General features: G+C 64.8%; 2 protein-coding genes and 1 long non-coding RNA gene across 5 annotated transcripts; all 3 read left to right on the top strand.

Moving 5' to 3' along the window:
- The first annotated feature begins 743 nt into the window (after positions 1-743).
- CHTOP (chromatin target of PRMT1) lies at positions 744-7,337 on the top strand. Of its 2 annotated transcripts, none has more exons than XM_063421132.1 (6): positions 744-938; positions 2,213-2,288; positions 3,504-3,654; positions 4,703-4,883; positions 4,970-5,107; positions 7,001-7,337. In XM_063421132.1, the coding sequence occupies exons 2-6, from the start codon at positions 2,224-2,226 to the stop codon at positions 7,201-7,203; spliced, it is 738 nt and encodes a 245-aa protein (XP_063277202.1). In that variant the 5' UTR covers positions 744-938; positions 2,213-2,223; the 3' UTR covers positions 7,204-7,337. The 2 variants fall into 2 exon arrangements, with proteins under 2 accessions (XP_063277202.1, XP_063277201.1); XM_063421131.1 differs by having other exon boundaries at positions 746-938; positions 4,700-4,883.
- Positions 6,073-6,994, top strand: LOC134563337 (uncharacterized). The gene is made up of 3 exons (XR_010083347.1): positions 6,073-6,096; positions 6,154-6,293; positions 6,447-6,994. It is a non-coding gene; the product is annotated as an uncharacterized LOC134563337 (long non-coding RNA).
- Positions 7,338-8,775: 1,438 nt separating the features above from the next.
- LOC134563260 (mothers against decapentaplegic homolog 4-like) lies at positions 8,776-15,509 on the top strand. 2 transcript variants are annotated; one of them, XM_063421123.1, is made up of 12 exons: positions 8,776-8,921; positions 10,140-10,371; positions 11,067-11,241; positions 11,348-11,368; positions 11,480-11,620; positions 11,710-11,796; positions 11,871-11,990; positions 12,063-12,113; positions 12,188-12,371; positions 14,202-14,346; positions 14,481-14,619; positions 15,108-15,509. In XM_063421123.1, exons 2-12 carry the CDS (start codon positions 10,147-10,149, stop codon positions 15,305-15,307), a joined length of 1,488 nt encoding a protein of 495 aa, XP_063277193.1. In that variant the 5' UTR covers positions 8,776-8,921; positions 10,140-10,146; the 3' UTR covers positions 15,308-15,509. The 2 variants fall into 2 exon arrangements, with proteins under 2 accessions (XP_063277193.1, XP_063277192.1); XM_063421122.1 differs by having other exon boundaries at positions 14,202-14,370; positions 15,108-15,503.
- Positions 15,510-15,688: the final 179 nt, after the last annotated feature.

The raw sequence follows: 15,688 nt of genomic DNA, 5'->3' as shown, positions 1-15,688 counted from the left end.
GTCGCTGGATCCTGTGTGATTCCAGGACTGGATCCTGTGTGATTCCAGGACTGGATCCCGTGTGATTCCAGGACTGGATCCTGAGCAATTCCAGGACTGGATCCCGTGTGATTCCAGGACTGGGTATTTTGGGATTCCGGAATTCCAGGGCTCTATGACGATGCTACGACAACGGGATTGGCAGTGGGGTGGTAAAGCCCCACAGCTCCGTGGGGTTCGGGGGTTCCACCGTCGTGTGACCCCGCGATGCCACCGTTCTGTCACTCCGTGGCGGTTCCGTGACAATTCCGTGGCCGTTCCGTGACCATTCCATGACGATTCTGTGACCATTCCATGACGATTCCGTGACGGTTCCGTGACCATTCCGTGACAATTCCGTGGCGGTTCCGTGACGATTCCGTGACGATTCCGTGACGGTTCCGTGGCCATTCCGTGACGATTCCATGACGATTCCGTGACAGTTCCATGACGATTCCGTGACCATTCCATGACGATTCCGTGGCCATTCCATGACGATTCCGTGACGCTTCCATGACGATTCCGTGACGCTTCCATGACGATTCCGTGACATCACCGCTCTCTATGACGTCACCAAGACTCCACCCCCGATTCCCGCCAGAACCTCCCCGCCTCTCCCCGCCCCGCCCCTTTCCCCGCCCCCTCCGCGCTGCACCAATCACCGCCCAGCGGAGGAGGGGCTCGCGCGGCGGTGGGCGTGGCCGAGCGCGCGGCCGCCATTTCGGCGGGGGCGGGAACGGCGCGGGCGCCATTTTGTCGCGGGCGGCTGAGGGAGAAGCGGCGGCGGCGGCGGCGGCGGGAGCGGGCGGAGCTCAGCGCCAGCCCCGGCCCCGCGCCGGCCCCACACCGGCCCCTCACCGGCCCCGCACTCACCCTCTCGCCCGCTGGAGCCACCGGAGACCTGGCGACCGTGTGCTTCGGTGAGTGAGCGGCCCGGCTGCGCGGGGGCGGGGAGAGCGCTCCTCAGGGCCTGAGGGGGTCCCCTCATGGTCCCCTTATGGTCCCCTCATGGTCCCCTCCCTCAGGGGGTCCCCTCAGGGTTTGGCTTTTTCCCCCTGACCGGGCTCCGGAGAGGGGGACGAAGCGTTTTTGGTTTTTTTTTTCCTTTTTTCCTCAGGAAGAAAAACGCTTTAAAAATCACTTCAAATTGAAAAGGCCGCTCTGTATTAAAATAACATAATTAAAAGTAATTTTAAATAGTCATAAGGCTTTCTGTTGTCTCAATTTCTGGCTGTAAATCCTCTCAATAAAGCGGTTTTTTGAGGGTGTTGTAGAGTGACCGCATCCCGGCCGTCATCCACCCGTGGAATTTACTGCTAATTATAAGCTAAATTAATAAATCGATCTGCAGAGCTCGGGGTTGGAAATCTGCGTGTTTCTGTGGCACTGAGGGGATTTAAATCCCTGCCCTGAGGGAGGGGAAACATAAATGTTTTTAAAGGATACGGTGCTTCTGTAGCATCATCTTGGATTTTTATTCCCTTAAAATTGGGGTTTGCACCTTGATAATTCCAAAAACACGGGAAATGTGGAGGTGTCACTGTGCTAAAGGCATTGGTTGCCATTTACTGCTGGATTTTGGTGTTGTTGCTCAAAAAAAACAACAAGATATTTACTGTGAAAAGATAATTTTTTACTGAAGGTAAATTAAAGCGACTCCCATATTTATTAAACTTGGTAGAGCGCTAGAAAATATTAAAAATGCATAAATACAATACCCACAGCCTGCCTCACTCTTAGTTCTCTCCACACAGAACAGAGGTTTTTTAATGTTTCATCGTATAAATGTATAATAATTGTATAAATTTGATGTCTTCGGTTCTGTTTGGCATCTTTGCTCTGAACATGGCATTTGGTTGCCATCTTGCTGCTGGATTTTTGTATTATTGCTCCTAATTTTGCTGAAACATTCACTGTAAAAAGAGACATTTTTGGTAAGGGAGAAAAAAAGGAACTCCCTGATTTATTAAAACTGAGAGAGGACTAAAAAACATTTAAAAATCCCAGAATCAGAACCGAAAAATCCTGGCAGAGGGCTAAAAATCACTGAAAATTAATGAATTATTACACATAACCTGCCTTAATCTTGATTTCCTCCCCCCCAGGGAGGCAGAATGGAAGGGATTTTTAATATTTGGTGGTATTAATGTGTAATAAAGATCTAAATCTTCTCTTTTTTGGCCCTGCTTTGCAGATTCTCTGAAGATGGCTGCACAGTCAGCACCGAAGGTCGTGCTAAAGAGCACCACCAAGATGTCTCTGAACGAGCGGTGAGGAAGCCAACAGCACCTTCAGCTCCTAAGAAATCATATCTATATTTTTATTTTTTATTTTTTTTTTACTTAATTCTCACTATCCAAATCCAAAAAAACCCAGCGTGGTTTTGCGCCCTCCGAGCGAGCGGGCGGCTCCAGGCCCGCCCCGCCCTGCGGCACGGCGGGGTTCAAAGGGGCCAAAATTCCGGAGGGATCTCTCTTAGTGTCGGCCTGGTAGAGGCGCTGGGATGCGTTGTCAGAGCAGAGAGCAGCCTCACACCCTCCCTGTCTCTCCCACATGTTTTGACATTTGGTATTTTGGCCCTGCCGCCGCGCCCGGGGGTCCCGCCCGGCCACGGGTGGGCTCCGTAAGAGGCCGGCGGCGGCCCCGGGACCGGCCCGAAGGCCCTGCCAGGCCTTGTAAGAGGCAACAGCTTCGCTTCACCTCCATCTGTGTCTGTCCTCAGCTGTCCCCTGGCTCATCCCGCTGCGTTTTTGCACGTGTGGATCCTTTGTGATAACTAATGGGTGTCCTGCTGAGCATTCGGGGCAGCCTCTGCTCCTGCAGTGCTGCAGGGAGCTCTGTCCCTGCTGCCTCCTTCCCTCCCTGGCAGCTGAACCCCTCCTTTTTCGGGGTGCATTTCCCTCCCCAGCTCCCAGGAAAGCTGCTGGGGCGCTGCTGGGGAGCTTTGTTTGCCTCCTCGCTGCTCTTCAATCCAGGAATAAAAACGCCAGAGGAATTCCCCCGTGGCCTCATTTCAGGAGAGCGGCCGGGTGGAATTCAGGAGATGCTCTGGGTGGCAGAATTTTGCAGAATCACGGAATTGTTACAGTTGGAAAAGGCTTTAAGATGATCCCTTCCAACCTGGAGGACACCGAGCGTGTCCTGGAATTTCCAGGCTTTTCCCTAGATTATTATTTTTTTTTTGGGGTGGATCAATTTGGCTTTTTCTGTCCTGTTTCCTCCCCTGTCACCACCATCCCCGCTTCCTGCTGGTTGTCACCCCCCCTGTGCCATCTCTAAACCCACTAACCTCCAGCTTTGTCATTCCCACTGGAAACTTCCACCTCATTCCTGCCTCTGCGGCCCTCGCAGGGACCCGCAGTCCCATAAATGCATAAAAAAAAAAAGGTTCATGGGAGCTGGAGCCCCGCCCGAGCACACCGTGAAATGCCGATAATTGTGTGTTCTAAGCTTTAATTTAAACCCCGTTTTATTCGACCTTGAAGCTTCACTAACATGCTGAAGAACAAACAGCCGATGCCGGTGAATATCCGGGCTACCATGCAGCAGCAGCAGCTGGCCAGCGCCCGGAACAGACGGCTGGCCCAGCAGATGGAGAACAGACCGTCTGTGCAGGCCGCCCTGAAGCTCAAACAGGTGAGGGCACAGGGGATTTAGACCTTGCAGGATGTGGAAAAAGCAGCTCCGGGAAGAGGAAGAGGAGGCCGGAGGAGGGAAGGGGATGGAGGGTGAGTGTGGGGAGCTGCTGGAGGAGAGGAGGCTCAGGGGAAGCTTCTGGCTCTGCACAGCTCCCTGCTGGAGGCCTCAGGAGGGATTTCCTCCTGGGAAAGGTGCTCAGGGCTTGGCAGGAGCTGCCCAGGGAGGTTTGGAGTGGCCATCCCGCCTGGATGTGGCTTTCCCCTGGGCTGGGGATTGGATTTGGTGGTCTAGGAGGGCTTTTCCAGCCTGGAGACCTGTGGGATTCTGTAAAAAAGGCACTGGAGAGTGTCCAGAGGAGGGACACGAGCATGCAGAAGGGTCTGGAGGGGCAGTTTGAGGGCACCTGGTGTGTGCAGCTGCAGCAGAGGGGCCTGAGGACAGACTCAGGGATCCCCTGAGAGCAGGGACAGGATCCAGGGAATGCCTGGAGCTGTCTCAGGGGCTTCAGGCTGCAGAGGAGGGAAAGGCTCTTCCCCAGAGGTGCTGGCACTGCCCAGGCTCCCCAGGGAACGGGCTGAGGCTGCCGCAGCTCCAGGAGCCTTTGGAAACCACTCCTAGGGGTGCCAGGGAGGGATTTTGGGGTGTTTGGATGATCCTGGACGATCCAGAATTTAGGATTTACAGGTTTTTAGGATCCACGATCCTAAAAACCCAGGAGGGACCTGCAGAGATCCCATTCCTTACCTAAGTGACACAGTCACTCCCTGCTGGTCGGTGCTGGTGTGGGGGCGTTGGGTGCCGCCTGTTGATGTCTCCTCTCTATTTTTCCAGAGAAAAGGCTCATCCCGGGCTCGGGGAGCTGCCGAGTGCTTCACCTCACCGTGCCACGGCAGCGACACTCGCTGCCGGTCGGTGCCAGCCCCGGGTGCGGCTGGATTGGGAGCTCAGCCTCTCCCTCCAGGCACCCTCCCTCAATCCGCGTCCGTGCCCCCCACCCCAGATCGCTGCATGACCCCCTGTCCCTGCCTCCCTTCTCTTCCAGAAGAGCTTGAAGCAACGCCTCGGCAAGAGCAACATCCAGGCGCGGCTGGGCCGGCCGGCGGGGCCGCTGGCCCGGGGGGCGCTGGGCGGCCGCGGGCTGGCGCTGGGCCAGCGGGGGCTGCCCCGCGGGGCGCTGCGGGGCCGCGGCGGCCGCGCCGTGCTGCGAGGAGGGCTGGCGCTGCGAGGTGGGTCCGTGCTGCCTTTCCCCTGCTCCTCAATCCCCCTCCCGAGGCGCTGGAAAGGGCTGAAATCGCGGTTTTTTCCGCCCAAGGTCAAGGGCTGCTGCGCGGCGGCAGAGGGATGGCGCCGCGGATGGGGCTGCGCAGAGGTGGCGTCCGGGGCCGCGGCGGCCCGGGGAGAGGCGGCCTGGGCCGGGGAGCCATGGGCCGGGGCGGCATCGGCGGCAGAGGTGAGTGCCGGGGGTAACCTGTCCTGGGAAAGGCTGGAGCCTCTGGAATTCCGAGCCTGGAATTCAGACCCTTTATCTGAGACCCACTTATTTTGAAAATCGAGGTGAAGCAGGGAGGGAGGAGGGGGAACCCGGGATGTGGCAGAGATGAGTGCCGGGGGTAACCTGTCCTGGGAAAGGCTGGGGAATTCCTGGAATTCAAACCCTTTACCCGAGAACTGGGTATTTTGAAAAGCGAAGTGAAGCAGGGAGGTGGGAGGGGGAACCCGGGAGGGAAACCCGGGAGGGGGCAGAGGTGAGTGCTGGGGATAGCAGGAAAGGTTAGGGTGTGGAACCTGCAGCCTCGGGAATCCCAAGGCTGGAATTCAAACACTTTACCCGAGAACTGGGTATTTTGAAAAGCGAAGTGAAGCGGTGAGGTGGGAGGGAAACCCGGGAGGGAAACCCGGGAGGGGGCAGAGGTGAGTGCCGGGGGATAGCAGGAAAGGTTAGGGTATGGAACCTGCAGCCTCGGGAATTCCGAGCCTGGAATTCAGACCCTTTACCCGAGACCTCACTAATTTGAAAAGCGAAATGAAGCAGGGAGGTGGGAGGGGGAACCCGGGAGCCGGGTGTGGGCGTCAGGCTGGGATTGAGGGATTCTCGGGAAGCTCTTGGTTCCTCTGGGTGATGGTTCTTGGGCTGGGAAGGAGCCGGGAGTGTATCCGCGAGTCGGACACCTCAGTGGGCATCGCCGGGATCGGGAGCGCGGGGCTGGGCGGGCTGGGGGTGCCGGGGTGGAGGTGGTGTTGGGATGGAGGCAGTGCCGTGTTTTCCACGGAGCTCCGCTGGATGGATGGAGGCAGTGCCGGGGTGGAGGCAGTGCCGCGATTTCCAAGGAGCTGAGTGGGCTGGGAGGTGCTGGGATGGAGGCAGTGCCGCGTTTTCCACGGAGCTCAGCGGGATGGATGGATGGAGGGATGGATGGAGGCAGTGCCGGGATGGAGGCGGTGTTGGGATGGAGGGAAGCAGTGCCGGGTTTTCCAAGGAGCTCAGCAGCATAGGAGGTGTTGGGATAGAGGCAGTGCCGGGACGGAGGCAGTGCCGGATTTTCCATGGATCTGAGCGGGCTGGGAGGATGTGGGACGGAGGCAGTGCCGGGTTTTCCTTGGAGCCCAGCACCGCTGAGGCAGTGCCGGGATGGGAGGTGTTGGGATGGAGGGAGGCAGTGCCGGGTTTTGTACGGGGCTGAGCGGGCTGGGAGGATTTGGGATGGCAGGGACGGAGGCAGTACCGGGTTTTCGTTGGATCCCAGCACGGCTGAGGCAGTTCTGGGATGGAGGCAGTGCCGGGCTGGGAGGATTTGGGATGGCAAGGACGGAGGCAGTACCGGGTTTTCCTTGGATCTGAGCGGGCTGGGAGGTGCTGGCACGGAGGCAGTACCGGGTTTTTCTCGAATCCCAGCACGGCTGAGGCAGTGCCGGGATGGAGGCAGTGCCGCGTTTTCCATGGGGCTCAGTTGGATGGATGGAGGCAGTGCTGGCACGGAGGCAGTACCGGGTTTTCCTTGGATCTGAGCGGGCTGGGAGGATTTAGGACGGAGGCAGTACCGGGTTTTCCATGGATCTGAGCGGGCTGGGAGGTGCTGGCACGGAGGCAGTGCCGGGTTTTCCTTGGATCTGAGCGGGCTGGGAGGTGCTGGCACGGAGGCAGTGCCGCGTTTTCCATGGGGCTCAGTTGGATGGACGGAGGCAGTACCGGGTTTTCCTTGGATCTGAGCGGGCTGGGAGGTGCTGGCACGGAGGCAGTACCGGGTTTTCCTTGGATCTGAGCGGGCTGGGAGGTGCTGGCACGGAGGCAGTACCGGGTTTTTCTCGGATCCCAGCACCGCTGAGCCAGCCCCGTCTCCCGCAGGTCGCGGCATGGCCGGCCGGGGCCGGGGCGGGTTCGGCGGGCGCGGCAGGGGCCGGGGCCGCGGCAGAGGCTCGGCACGGCCCGCGCTCACCAAGGAGCAGCTGGACAACCAGCTGGACGCCTACATGTCCAAGACCAAGGGACACCTGGACGCCGAGCTGGACGCGTACATGGCACAGACCGATCCCGAGGCCGCCGACTGAGGGGCCGGGACTGCCGGGGGTGGGCAATGGTTCCGTCGGGAGCTGCGCTGGGAATCCCCGATGGAAAATTCAGATTTAGTGTGTTCTTCGATGTTTTGATACTCTCTGTTGTATTAAACTTTTTTTGGATTGTTCTTCCGGGGGATCTTTCTGGTGGTTTTTCCCTGAGGAAACGCGGATGGGATGGATCTGATGTGGCAGCACCAGGGGTGTGTGTGCCTCTGGAGTTCTGTAATTGAGTTTTGGGGTGGGTTTGTCGGGGTTTGGGATGGGTTTGTGGGGTCTGGGATGGGTTTGTGGGGTCTGGGATGGGTTTGGGTTGGGTTTGTCGGGGTCTGGGGTGGATTTGTTGGATTTTGGGATTGGCTGTTGGATTTTTGGGATGACCAAAATCTCGCGTTTCTGGTTCCTTAAAGGAACCAGGTTTTTCTCTGTGGGGTTTTTCTCTGGAAATGGGATTTCTCTGAATTCACAGGGGCAGGAGGAAGAGGAGGGGGTCTGGGCAGGGGCCGGGGCAGCTGTGGATGGCACCGGGAATTCCCGGGGGGATCCCCAGGGCCGTTCCCGGGGCCGTCCCCGGTGCCGTTCCCGGGGGATAACGGGGCCGTTCCCGGTGCCATCCCCGGTGCCGTTCCCGGGGGATAACGAGGCCGTTCCCGGGGCCGTTCCTGGTGCCGTTCCCGGGGGATAACGGGGCCGTTCCCCGGGGGGATGAGGACAGGGACCCGCGGTGTTCCCGGGGCCGTTCCCGGGGCCGTTCCTGGTGCCGTTCCCGGGGGATAACGGGGCCGTTCCCGGGGCCGTTCCCGGGGGATAACGGGGCCGTTCCCGGGGCCGTTCCCGGGGGATAACGAGGCCGTTCCCGGTGCCATTCCCGGTCCCGTTCCCGGGGCCATCCCCGGGGCCCGGCGGCGCCGGGGGCGGGGCCTGTCTGGGACTGGGCCATGAAAGCGCGGCTCTGATTGGCTGGCGGAGCCGGGCCCGGCTGTCACGGGCGCTGCCATTGGCTGCGGCGCGGCGGCGCCTCACGCGCTCCGGCCGCGCCTTTTGTTATTGTGGGGACGGAGTTGGGAAAAGGCTGAAGGAGCGGGAGAGGGACCGGGACAGGGACCGGACCAGGACAGGGACGGGACAGGGAGAGGGACCGGGACAGGGACGGGGACAGGGACAGGGACAGGACAGGGACCGGACCAGGACAGGGACGGGACAGGGAGAGGGACAGGGACCGGACCAGGACAGGGACGGGACAGGGAGAGGGAGCGGGACAGGGACAGGGACCGGGACAGGACCAGGACAGGGACGGGACAGGGAGAGGGAGCGGGACCGGAGCGGACCGGGAGAGGGAGCGGGATCGGACCGGGAGAGGGACAGGGACAGGGACCAGGTCAGGGAGAGGGACCGGGAGAGGGAGCGGGACCGGGACAGGGAGAGCGCCGGGAGGAGGAGGAGGCGGAAAGGTCTGAGGGAGCGGGACCGGACCGGGACCGGGACCGGGAGAGCGCCAGGAGGAGGAAGAGGAGAGGGCTGGGAGTTCAGGGCAGGGGGCTCCGGGCAGGACAGGGGGTTCAAAGCAGGGCAGGGGGCTCCGGGCAGGGCAGGGGGCTCCGGGCAGGGGTCTCCGAGCAGGGCAGGGGTCTCCAGGCAGGGCAGCGCCCCCGTGAACCGGAGGAGATGCGGCGGCAGCCGGGCCGCGAGTGACGGCACCGCGGGCGGCGGAGGTGAGTAGAGCCTGCCCCACCAGCGGTCCCCGCTGCTGTCCCCTCCTTGTCACCCCTCTGCGCCCCTGCGCCACCCCTGTCACCCCCCCGTGCCCCGGGGTGTCCCGTGCTGGGCAATTTTGGGACTCGGGACCAGCCAGGGACGGGCCGGGTCTGATCCCCGGTCCCCCCAGCCAGGCTGGGCTGGCTTTTGCAGAGGGACAGACGGACAGAGGGACAGAGGGACAGAGGGACAGACATCCCTGACCCTTCCAGCCTTCCCTGCAGCAGCCTCGGGGTGCAGCCGCTGGATCTGGGGGCGCAGGACCCCGGGTCCCCCCTTCCGCCGCTTTTAGCCCCAAAACACGAGGCAGAGGACGGGAGATCCCCGGGTGAACCCCAGAGCCTGGCGGGGGCTGAGGGTCGCACCCACACCCCGAGGGGCTCCGTGGGGTCCCTCCAGCACCCCCTGGCAGTGTCCCCGTACCCTGGTGGCACCTTGGAGGCGCCGGGGACACCCCGCAGGACAGCCCGGCTCCCTCCCCGACCCAGATAAGGAGCAGGGAGCGCGGTTTGTTGTGTCTGCGCCATCCCGGGATTTTCCAGCTCTGGAACCGCGTCCAGGCTCTGGCAGGGAGGCAGGAACGGGAGAAGCGGGGACAGAGCGGGGTTAAGCAGCGGCGCCAGCCCAGGCTCTGTTTAGTCTGCGGCGGCGGCGGCGGCGGCGGCGGCGGCGTCCCCGAGGCACCGGGCTGGCGCTGGGGACACCGCTGTCCCCGAGCCTGGTGCCACCATCCAGCCCTGGCCGTGCTGCTGTGGGGAGCTGGGGACACCCCGAGTGTTGCTGTCACCCCAAGCTGGGGACAAACTCTGCGACTCAGCTCGTGGAACGCAGGTGACAGATGGCTTTGTCCCCCGTCCTGGTCACCTGGACAGTGCCACCTTCCCGGTGCCACACGGCTGGCGGCTGGGTGTCCCCTGCGGCAGGGTGACACGCAGGGTGACACACGGGGTGGCACACAGGGTGACAGGCAGGGTGGCACTCGGGGTGACACGCAGAGTGACACGCAGGGTGGCACGCGGGGTGACACAGAGGGTGACATGCAAGGTGACATGCAGGGTCCCCCTGCCTTGCAGGCCCGCAGCGCCATGTCCCTGGGCAGGGACATGCAGGGTGACACACGGAGTGACACTCAGGGTGACACTCAGGGTGACACGCAGGGCCCCCCTGCCTTGCAGGGCCGCCATGTCCCTGGGCAGTGACAGTGGCCCTGGCATCGTGCACAGCCTGCTGTGCCACCGGCAGGGAGGGGACAGCGAGGCCTTCGCCCGCCGCGCCATCCAGAGCCTGCTGAGGAAGCTGAGGGACAAGAGGGACGAGCTGGACGCGCTGGTGGCCGCTGTCACCTCCGGCGGGGCACAGCCTGGCCAGTGTGTCACCGTGCAGCGCACCCTGGACGGGCGGCTCCAGGTACCCCCAGCCCGTGGGGACCCCTGGGACCCCCCTGAAACCTCCCCGTGTTTGGGGGGTCCCCTTGAGCCCCCTGCCCGCGTTTGGGGGGTTCCTCTTGAGCCCCTTGCCCGCGTTTGGGGCTTCCCCGTGAGCCCCCTCCCCACACCACGGGAGTGGATGGATCCCCCTGCCCACATCCCCCTCTCCACATCCCCCTCTCCACATCCCCCTCCCCACTTCCCCCTGCCCACATCCCCCTGCCCCTGTCCCCCTGCCCGTGTCCCCTTCCCGTGTCCCCCTGCCCGTGTCCCCCTGCCCGTGTCCCCTGCCCCTGTCCCCCTTCCCGTGTCCCCTGCCCGTGTCCCCTTCTCGTGTCCCCCTGCCCGTGTCCCCCTGCCCCTGTCCCCCTGCCCGTGTCCCCCTGCCCGTGTCCCCTTCCCGTGTCCCCTTCCCGTGTCCCCCCGCCCCTGTTCCCCTGCCCGTGTCCCCCTGCCCGTGTCCCCCTCCCCTCGGGGCGCCCCCTCTCCCTCCCCTCGTGCCTCAGTGTCCGGCAGCGCTCGGGGCTGGGGGGCTCGGGGGGGTTTTGCTGTGTCCGGACCCCCGCCCTGGCGCCAGCCCCGCGCTGGGGGGGCCGGGGGGGGGGGTCGGAGCTCGATGTCACCCCGGGGAGGGGACACAGGGGACACTCATCCCCCCTTTGTGTCCCCCCGCAGGTGGCCGGCAGGAAGGGGTTCCCGCACGTCATCTACGCGCGGCTGTGGCGCTGGCCCGACCTGCACAAAAACGAGTTAAAACCCGCCGGATTCTGCCAATTCGCCTTCGACCTCAAGTGCGACAGCGTCTGTGTCAACCCCTACCACTACGAGCGCGTGGGGACCCCCGCCCGCGGTGAGCGGGGACCCCCGGGACCCCCGGGACCCCCGGATGGGGGGGGGGGTCGACAATGGGGGGGTCACCAGCACCCCTAACTCTCCCTCCCCCACCTCTCCTGCAGGTCTGAGCATCCAGAGCACAGGTGAGACCCCGGCCCGGGGCCGGCGGGGAGACCCCCCGAGCCAGCCCAGCCCCTGGCAGAGGGTCCCCGCGCCCCCCATGGTCTCCGGTGTGTGTCCCCCGCCCTCCCCAGTGCCCCCCCGGCGCCCGGTGAAGGAGGAGTTTGTCCGTGCCTGTGTGCAGATGGAGCCCCCCGCCCGGCCCCACCGAGCGCTGCCCCCAGAGCCCCCCCGGCTGCCCCGGACCCTCCCTGCGCTCCCCACGGCGCCCCAAGGTGAGACCCCCCCTAACCCCCACCCTGCGAGGGTTTGGGGGCGTCACCCTGAGCCCCCCAGCCCACCACGACCCCCTGTTCCCCCACAGCGACCCCCCAGGACCCCCTGCCCCACAGCGAGGGCCCCCCAGCACAGCCCCCCCCGCAGAACGGGTACCCCAAACCGGCCCAGCACGGTGAGTATGGGGGGACCCCCCGTCCCCCGAGCCCCCTGGAGACCCCCCTCACGTCCCCCTTTGTCCCCCTCCAGGTTCACCACTGAGCTGGACCAGTGCCACCACCTCCAGCCCGAGTTTGGGGGGCTCTCAGCCCCCCACCCCACAGCCCCCCGGCAGCCAGAGGCACCCCCAGCACCACCCCAGCCACTGCTGTAGGTTTGGGGGGCACTGGGGGACGGCTGGGGGGGGTCTTCAGGGTGCTGACCCCCTCTCTGCCCCTCCAGGGCCCCCCCACCATAACCCTGTGCTGCAGCCCCCCGTGTCCACCCACCCTGGTGAGTGCCCCCCGCCCTCCTCAGCACCCATGGGTGCCGTGACCCCCCCTAAAATCCACGTCCCCCCGTTCCAGGGCCGGAATTCTGGTGCTCCATCGCCTACTTCGAGCAGGACGTGCAGGTGGGGGAGATCTTCAAGGTGCCCTCGAGCTGCCCCTCGGTGGTGGTGGACGGGTACGTGGACCCCTCGGGGGGCGCCCGCTTCTGCCTGGGGCAGCTCTCCAACGTCCAGCGCTGCGCGGCCAGCGAGAGGGCACGGTGGGTCTGGGGGCACAGGGGGCATGGGGGGCACGGGGGGCACGGTGGGTCTGGGGGCACAGGGGGCATGGGGGGCATGGGGGGCACGGTGGGTCTGGGGGCACGGGGGGCATGGGGGGCATGGGAGGCATTGGAGTGGATCAGGGGGTGTGAGGGGCACGGTGGGTCAGGGGGCACGGGGCGTCAGGGGGGTCAGGGGATATGGGGTGGGGCAGGGGTGTGAGGCGCACGGTGGGGCAGGGGGCACGGGGCGTCAGGGGGTATTATGGTGGGTCAGGGGGTGTGGGGGGGCATGGGAGGTATGGGGGGCACAGTGGCTCAGGGGTTATGGGGGGCAGGGGGTGGATCAGGGGGCAGGGGGGGCACAGTGGGTCAGGGGACAGGGGGAGTCAGGGGACATTGGAGTGGGTCAGGGGGTGTGGGGTGGATCAGGGGGCACGGGGAGTCAGGGGTGTGGGAGACACAGGGGGTCAGGGGGCACGGTGGGTCAGGGGGTGGGTCAGGGGGCATGGAAGGGCATGGGGGGTCAGGGGATATGGGGTGGGTCAGGGGACACGGGGGGGGATCAGGGGCAGGGGGTGGGTCAGGGGGCATGGAGGGGCAGAAGAGGGCGAATGTGGGGGCTGCAGCGGAGCAGGGGGGCTGCAGCAGAGCAGGGGGGGCTGCAGTGGAGCCGGGGGGGCTGCAGCAGAGCAGGGGGGGCTGCAGTGGAGCAGGGGGGCTGCAGCGGAGCAGGGGGGCTGCAGTGGAGGCTGCAGTGGAGGCTGCAATGGAGCAGGGGGGGCTGCAGTGGAGCAGGGGGGCTGCAGTGGAGCAGGGGGGCTGCAGTGGAGCAGGGGGGGCTGCAGTGGAGGCTGCAGTGGAGCAGGGGGCTGCAGTGGAGCAGGGGGGCTGCAGTGGAGCAGGGGGGGCTGCAGTGGAGGCTGCAGCGGAGCAGGGGGGCTGCAGTGGAGCAGGGGGGGCTGCAATGGAGCAGGGGGGGCTGCAGTGGATCAGGGGGGCTGCAGTGGAGCAGGGGGGGCTGCAGTGGGGCCGGGGGGGCTGCAGTGGAGGCTGCAATGGAGCAGGGGGGCTGCAGTGGAGCAGGGGGGGCTGCAGCGGAGCAGGGGGGGCTGCAATGGAGCAGGGGGGGCTGCACTGCAGACAGGGGGGCTGCAGCAGAGCAGGGGGGGCTGCAGTGGAGCCGGGGGGGCTGCAGTGGAGGCTGCAATGGAGCAGGGGGGCTGCAGTGGATCAGGGGGGGCTGCAGCGGAGCAGGGGGGGCTGCAGTGGATCAGGGGGGGCTGCAGCGGAGCAGGGGGGGCTGCAGTGGAGCAGGGGGGCTGCAGTGGCGCAGGGGGGGGCTGCAGCAGAGCAGGGGGGGCTGCAATGGAGCAGGGGGGGCTGCAGTGGAGCAGGGGGGCTGCAGTGGATCAGGGGGGGCTGCAGTGGAGCCGGGGGGGCTGCAGCAGAGCAGGGGGGCTGCAGCAGAGCAGGGGGGGCTGCACTGCAGACAGGGGGGCTGCAGTGGAGCAGGGGGGCTGCAGCAGAGCAGGGGGGCTGCACTGCAGACAGGGGGGCTGCAGCAGAGCTGGGGGGGCTGCAGGGGCGCAGGGGGGCTGCAGTGGAGCAGGGGGGCTGCAGTGGAGGCTGCAGCGGAGCAGGGGGGGCTGCAGCGGAGCAGGGGGGCTGCAGCGGAGCAGGGGGGCTGCAGTGGAGGCTGCAGCGGAGCAGGGGGGGCTGCAGCGGAGCAGGGGGGCTGCAGTGGAGCAGGGGGGCTGCAGTGGAGGCTGCAGTGGAGCCGGGGGGGCTGCAGTGGAGCAGGGGGGCTGCACTGAGGCTCCCGGGCAGGCTGCACATCGGCAGGGGCGTGCAGCTGGAGCGGCGCGGCGAGGGCGACGTGTGGATGCGCTGCCGCAGCGACCACGCCGTGTTCGTGCAGAGCTTCTACCTGGACAGGGCGGCGGGCAGAGCCCCCGGGGACGCCGTGCACAAGGTGCACCCCGGGGCACACCTCAAGGTCGGGGTGCCCGGGGGTCCCCGGGGGGGTTGGGGGCAGTTCTGTGGCCCTGGGGTGCCCCCCACCCCGAAGCCAGCCCCGCTCAGGTGTCCCCCCCCGTGTCCCCTCAGGTGTTTGACCTGCGGCAGTGCCACCGGCAGATGCAGCAGCAGGCGGCCACCGCGCAGGCCGCGGCCACCGCGCAGGCGGCCGCAGTGGCCGGCAGCATCCCCGGGCCGGGCTCGGTGGGCGGCATCGCCCCGGCCATCGGTGAGTGACCCCCGTGGTGACCACAGGGCCACCGTCCCTGAGTGACCCCAGGGCCACCATCCCTGAGTGACCCCAGGGCCACCATCCCTGAGTGACCACAGGACCACCATCCCTGAGTGACCCCGGGGCCACCATCCCTGAGTGACCCCCATGGTGACCACAGGGCCACCATCCCTGAGTGACCCCAGGGCCACCATCCCTGAGTGACCCCGTGGTGACCCCAGGGCCACCGTCCCTGAGTGACCCCACGGCCACCATCCCTGAGTGACCCCAGGGCCACCATCCCTGAGTGACCCCAGGGCCACCATCCCTGAGTGACCCCCATGGTGACCCCAGGGCCACCATCCCTGAGTGACCCCAGGGCCACCATCCGTGAGTGACCCCATGGTGACCACAGGGCCACCATCCCTGAGTGACCCCAGGGCCACCATCCCTGAGTGACCCCAGAGCGGGCTGGGACCCCCGTGGTGACCCTGTCACCCCTCCAGGGCTGTCGGTGGCCGCGGGGCTCGGCGTGGACGACCTGCGGCGCCTGTGCCTCGTTAGGCTGAGCTTCGTTAAGGGCTGGGGGCCCGACTACCCCCGGGCCAGCATCACCTGCACGCCCTGCTGGATCGAGGTGCAGCTGCACCGCGCGCTGCAGCTGCTGGACCACGTCCTGCACGCCCTGCCCGACGCCCACGCCTGACGTGGGAGGAGCAGCCGGAAAAAGAGGGAAAAAAAGGCAAAAAGACGAAGTGAAATGACCAAAAACGTGTTGGTTTAACGGTTATTTCATGGATGGGGTCGGGGTTTGTGGTGCGGCCCTCGGCGCTGATTTCCACCTCCAGGGTTAACTTTTGTAGGAAAATAAACCAAGAAAAAAACATTAAAAAGCCAAAAAACAAACGAGAAAGGACCGACACCAGGGTGTTTTAATAATTAATTAACAGACAGGGTTGGAATCTGTGGCCTGGGCGTGTCAGGGCCTTTGACAGATGCTCAGCAGTGCAGCTGTGCCGCCAGATGTTCCTCCAGCTGCGTTTCCAGATGTGCGTCCAGCTGTGCCCTCCCGCCGTCCCTGAGGACT

Source organism: Prinia subflava, chromosome 35 (genome assembly GCF_021018805.1).
Source record: "Prinia subflava isolate CZ2003 ecotype Zambia chromosome 35, Cam_Psub_1.2, whole genome shotgun sequence".
NCBI lineage: Eukaryota > Metazoa > Chordata > Aves > Passeriformes > Cisticolidae > Prinia > Prinia subflava.
This window is presented reverse-complemented; position numbering and strand designations above follow the sequence as displayed.

Coding starts and splice junctions, on each gene's coding strand:
- CHTOP (XM_063421131.1), top strand. CDS start 2,224: ATGGCTGCACAGTCAGCACCGAAGGTCGTGCTAAAGAGCACCACCAAG. Junction 2,289..3,503: donor AAGATGTCTCTGAACGAGCG/GTGAGGAAGCCA, acceptor TCGACCTTGAAG/CTTCACTAACATGCTGAAGA. Junction 4,884..4,969: donor AGGAGGGCTGGCGCTGCGAG/GTGGGTCCGTGC, acceptor TTTCCGCCCAAG/GTCAAGGGCTGCTGCGCGGC.
- LOC134563260 (XM_063421122.1), top strand. CDS start 10,147: ATGTCCCTGGGCAGTGACAGTGGCCCTGGCATCGTGCACAGCCTGCTG. Junction 10,372..11,066: donor CCCTGGACGGGCGGCTCCAG/GTACCCCCAGCC, acceptor GTCCCCCCGCAG/GTGGCCGGCAGGAAGGGGTT. Junction 11,797..11,870: donor CCCCAAACCGGCCCAGCACG/GTGAGTATGGGG, acceptor GTCCCCCTCCAG/GTTCACCACTGAGCTGGACC.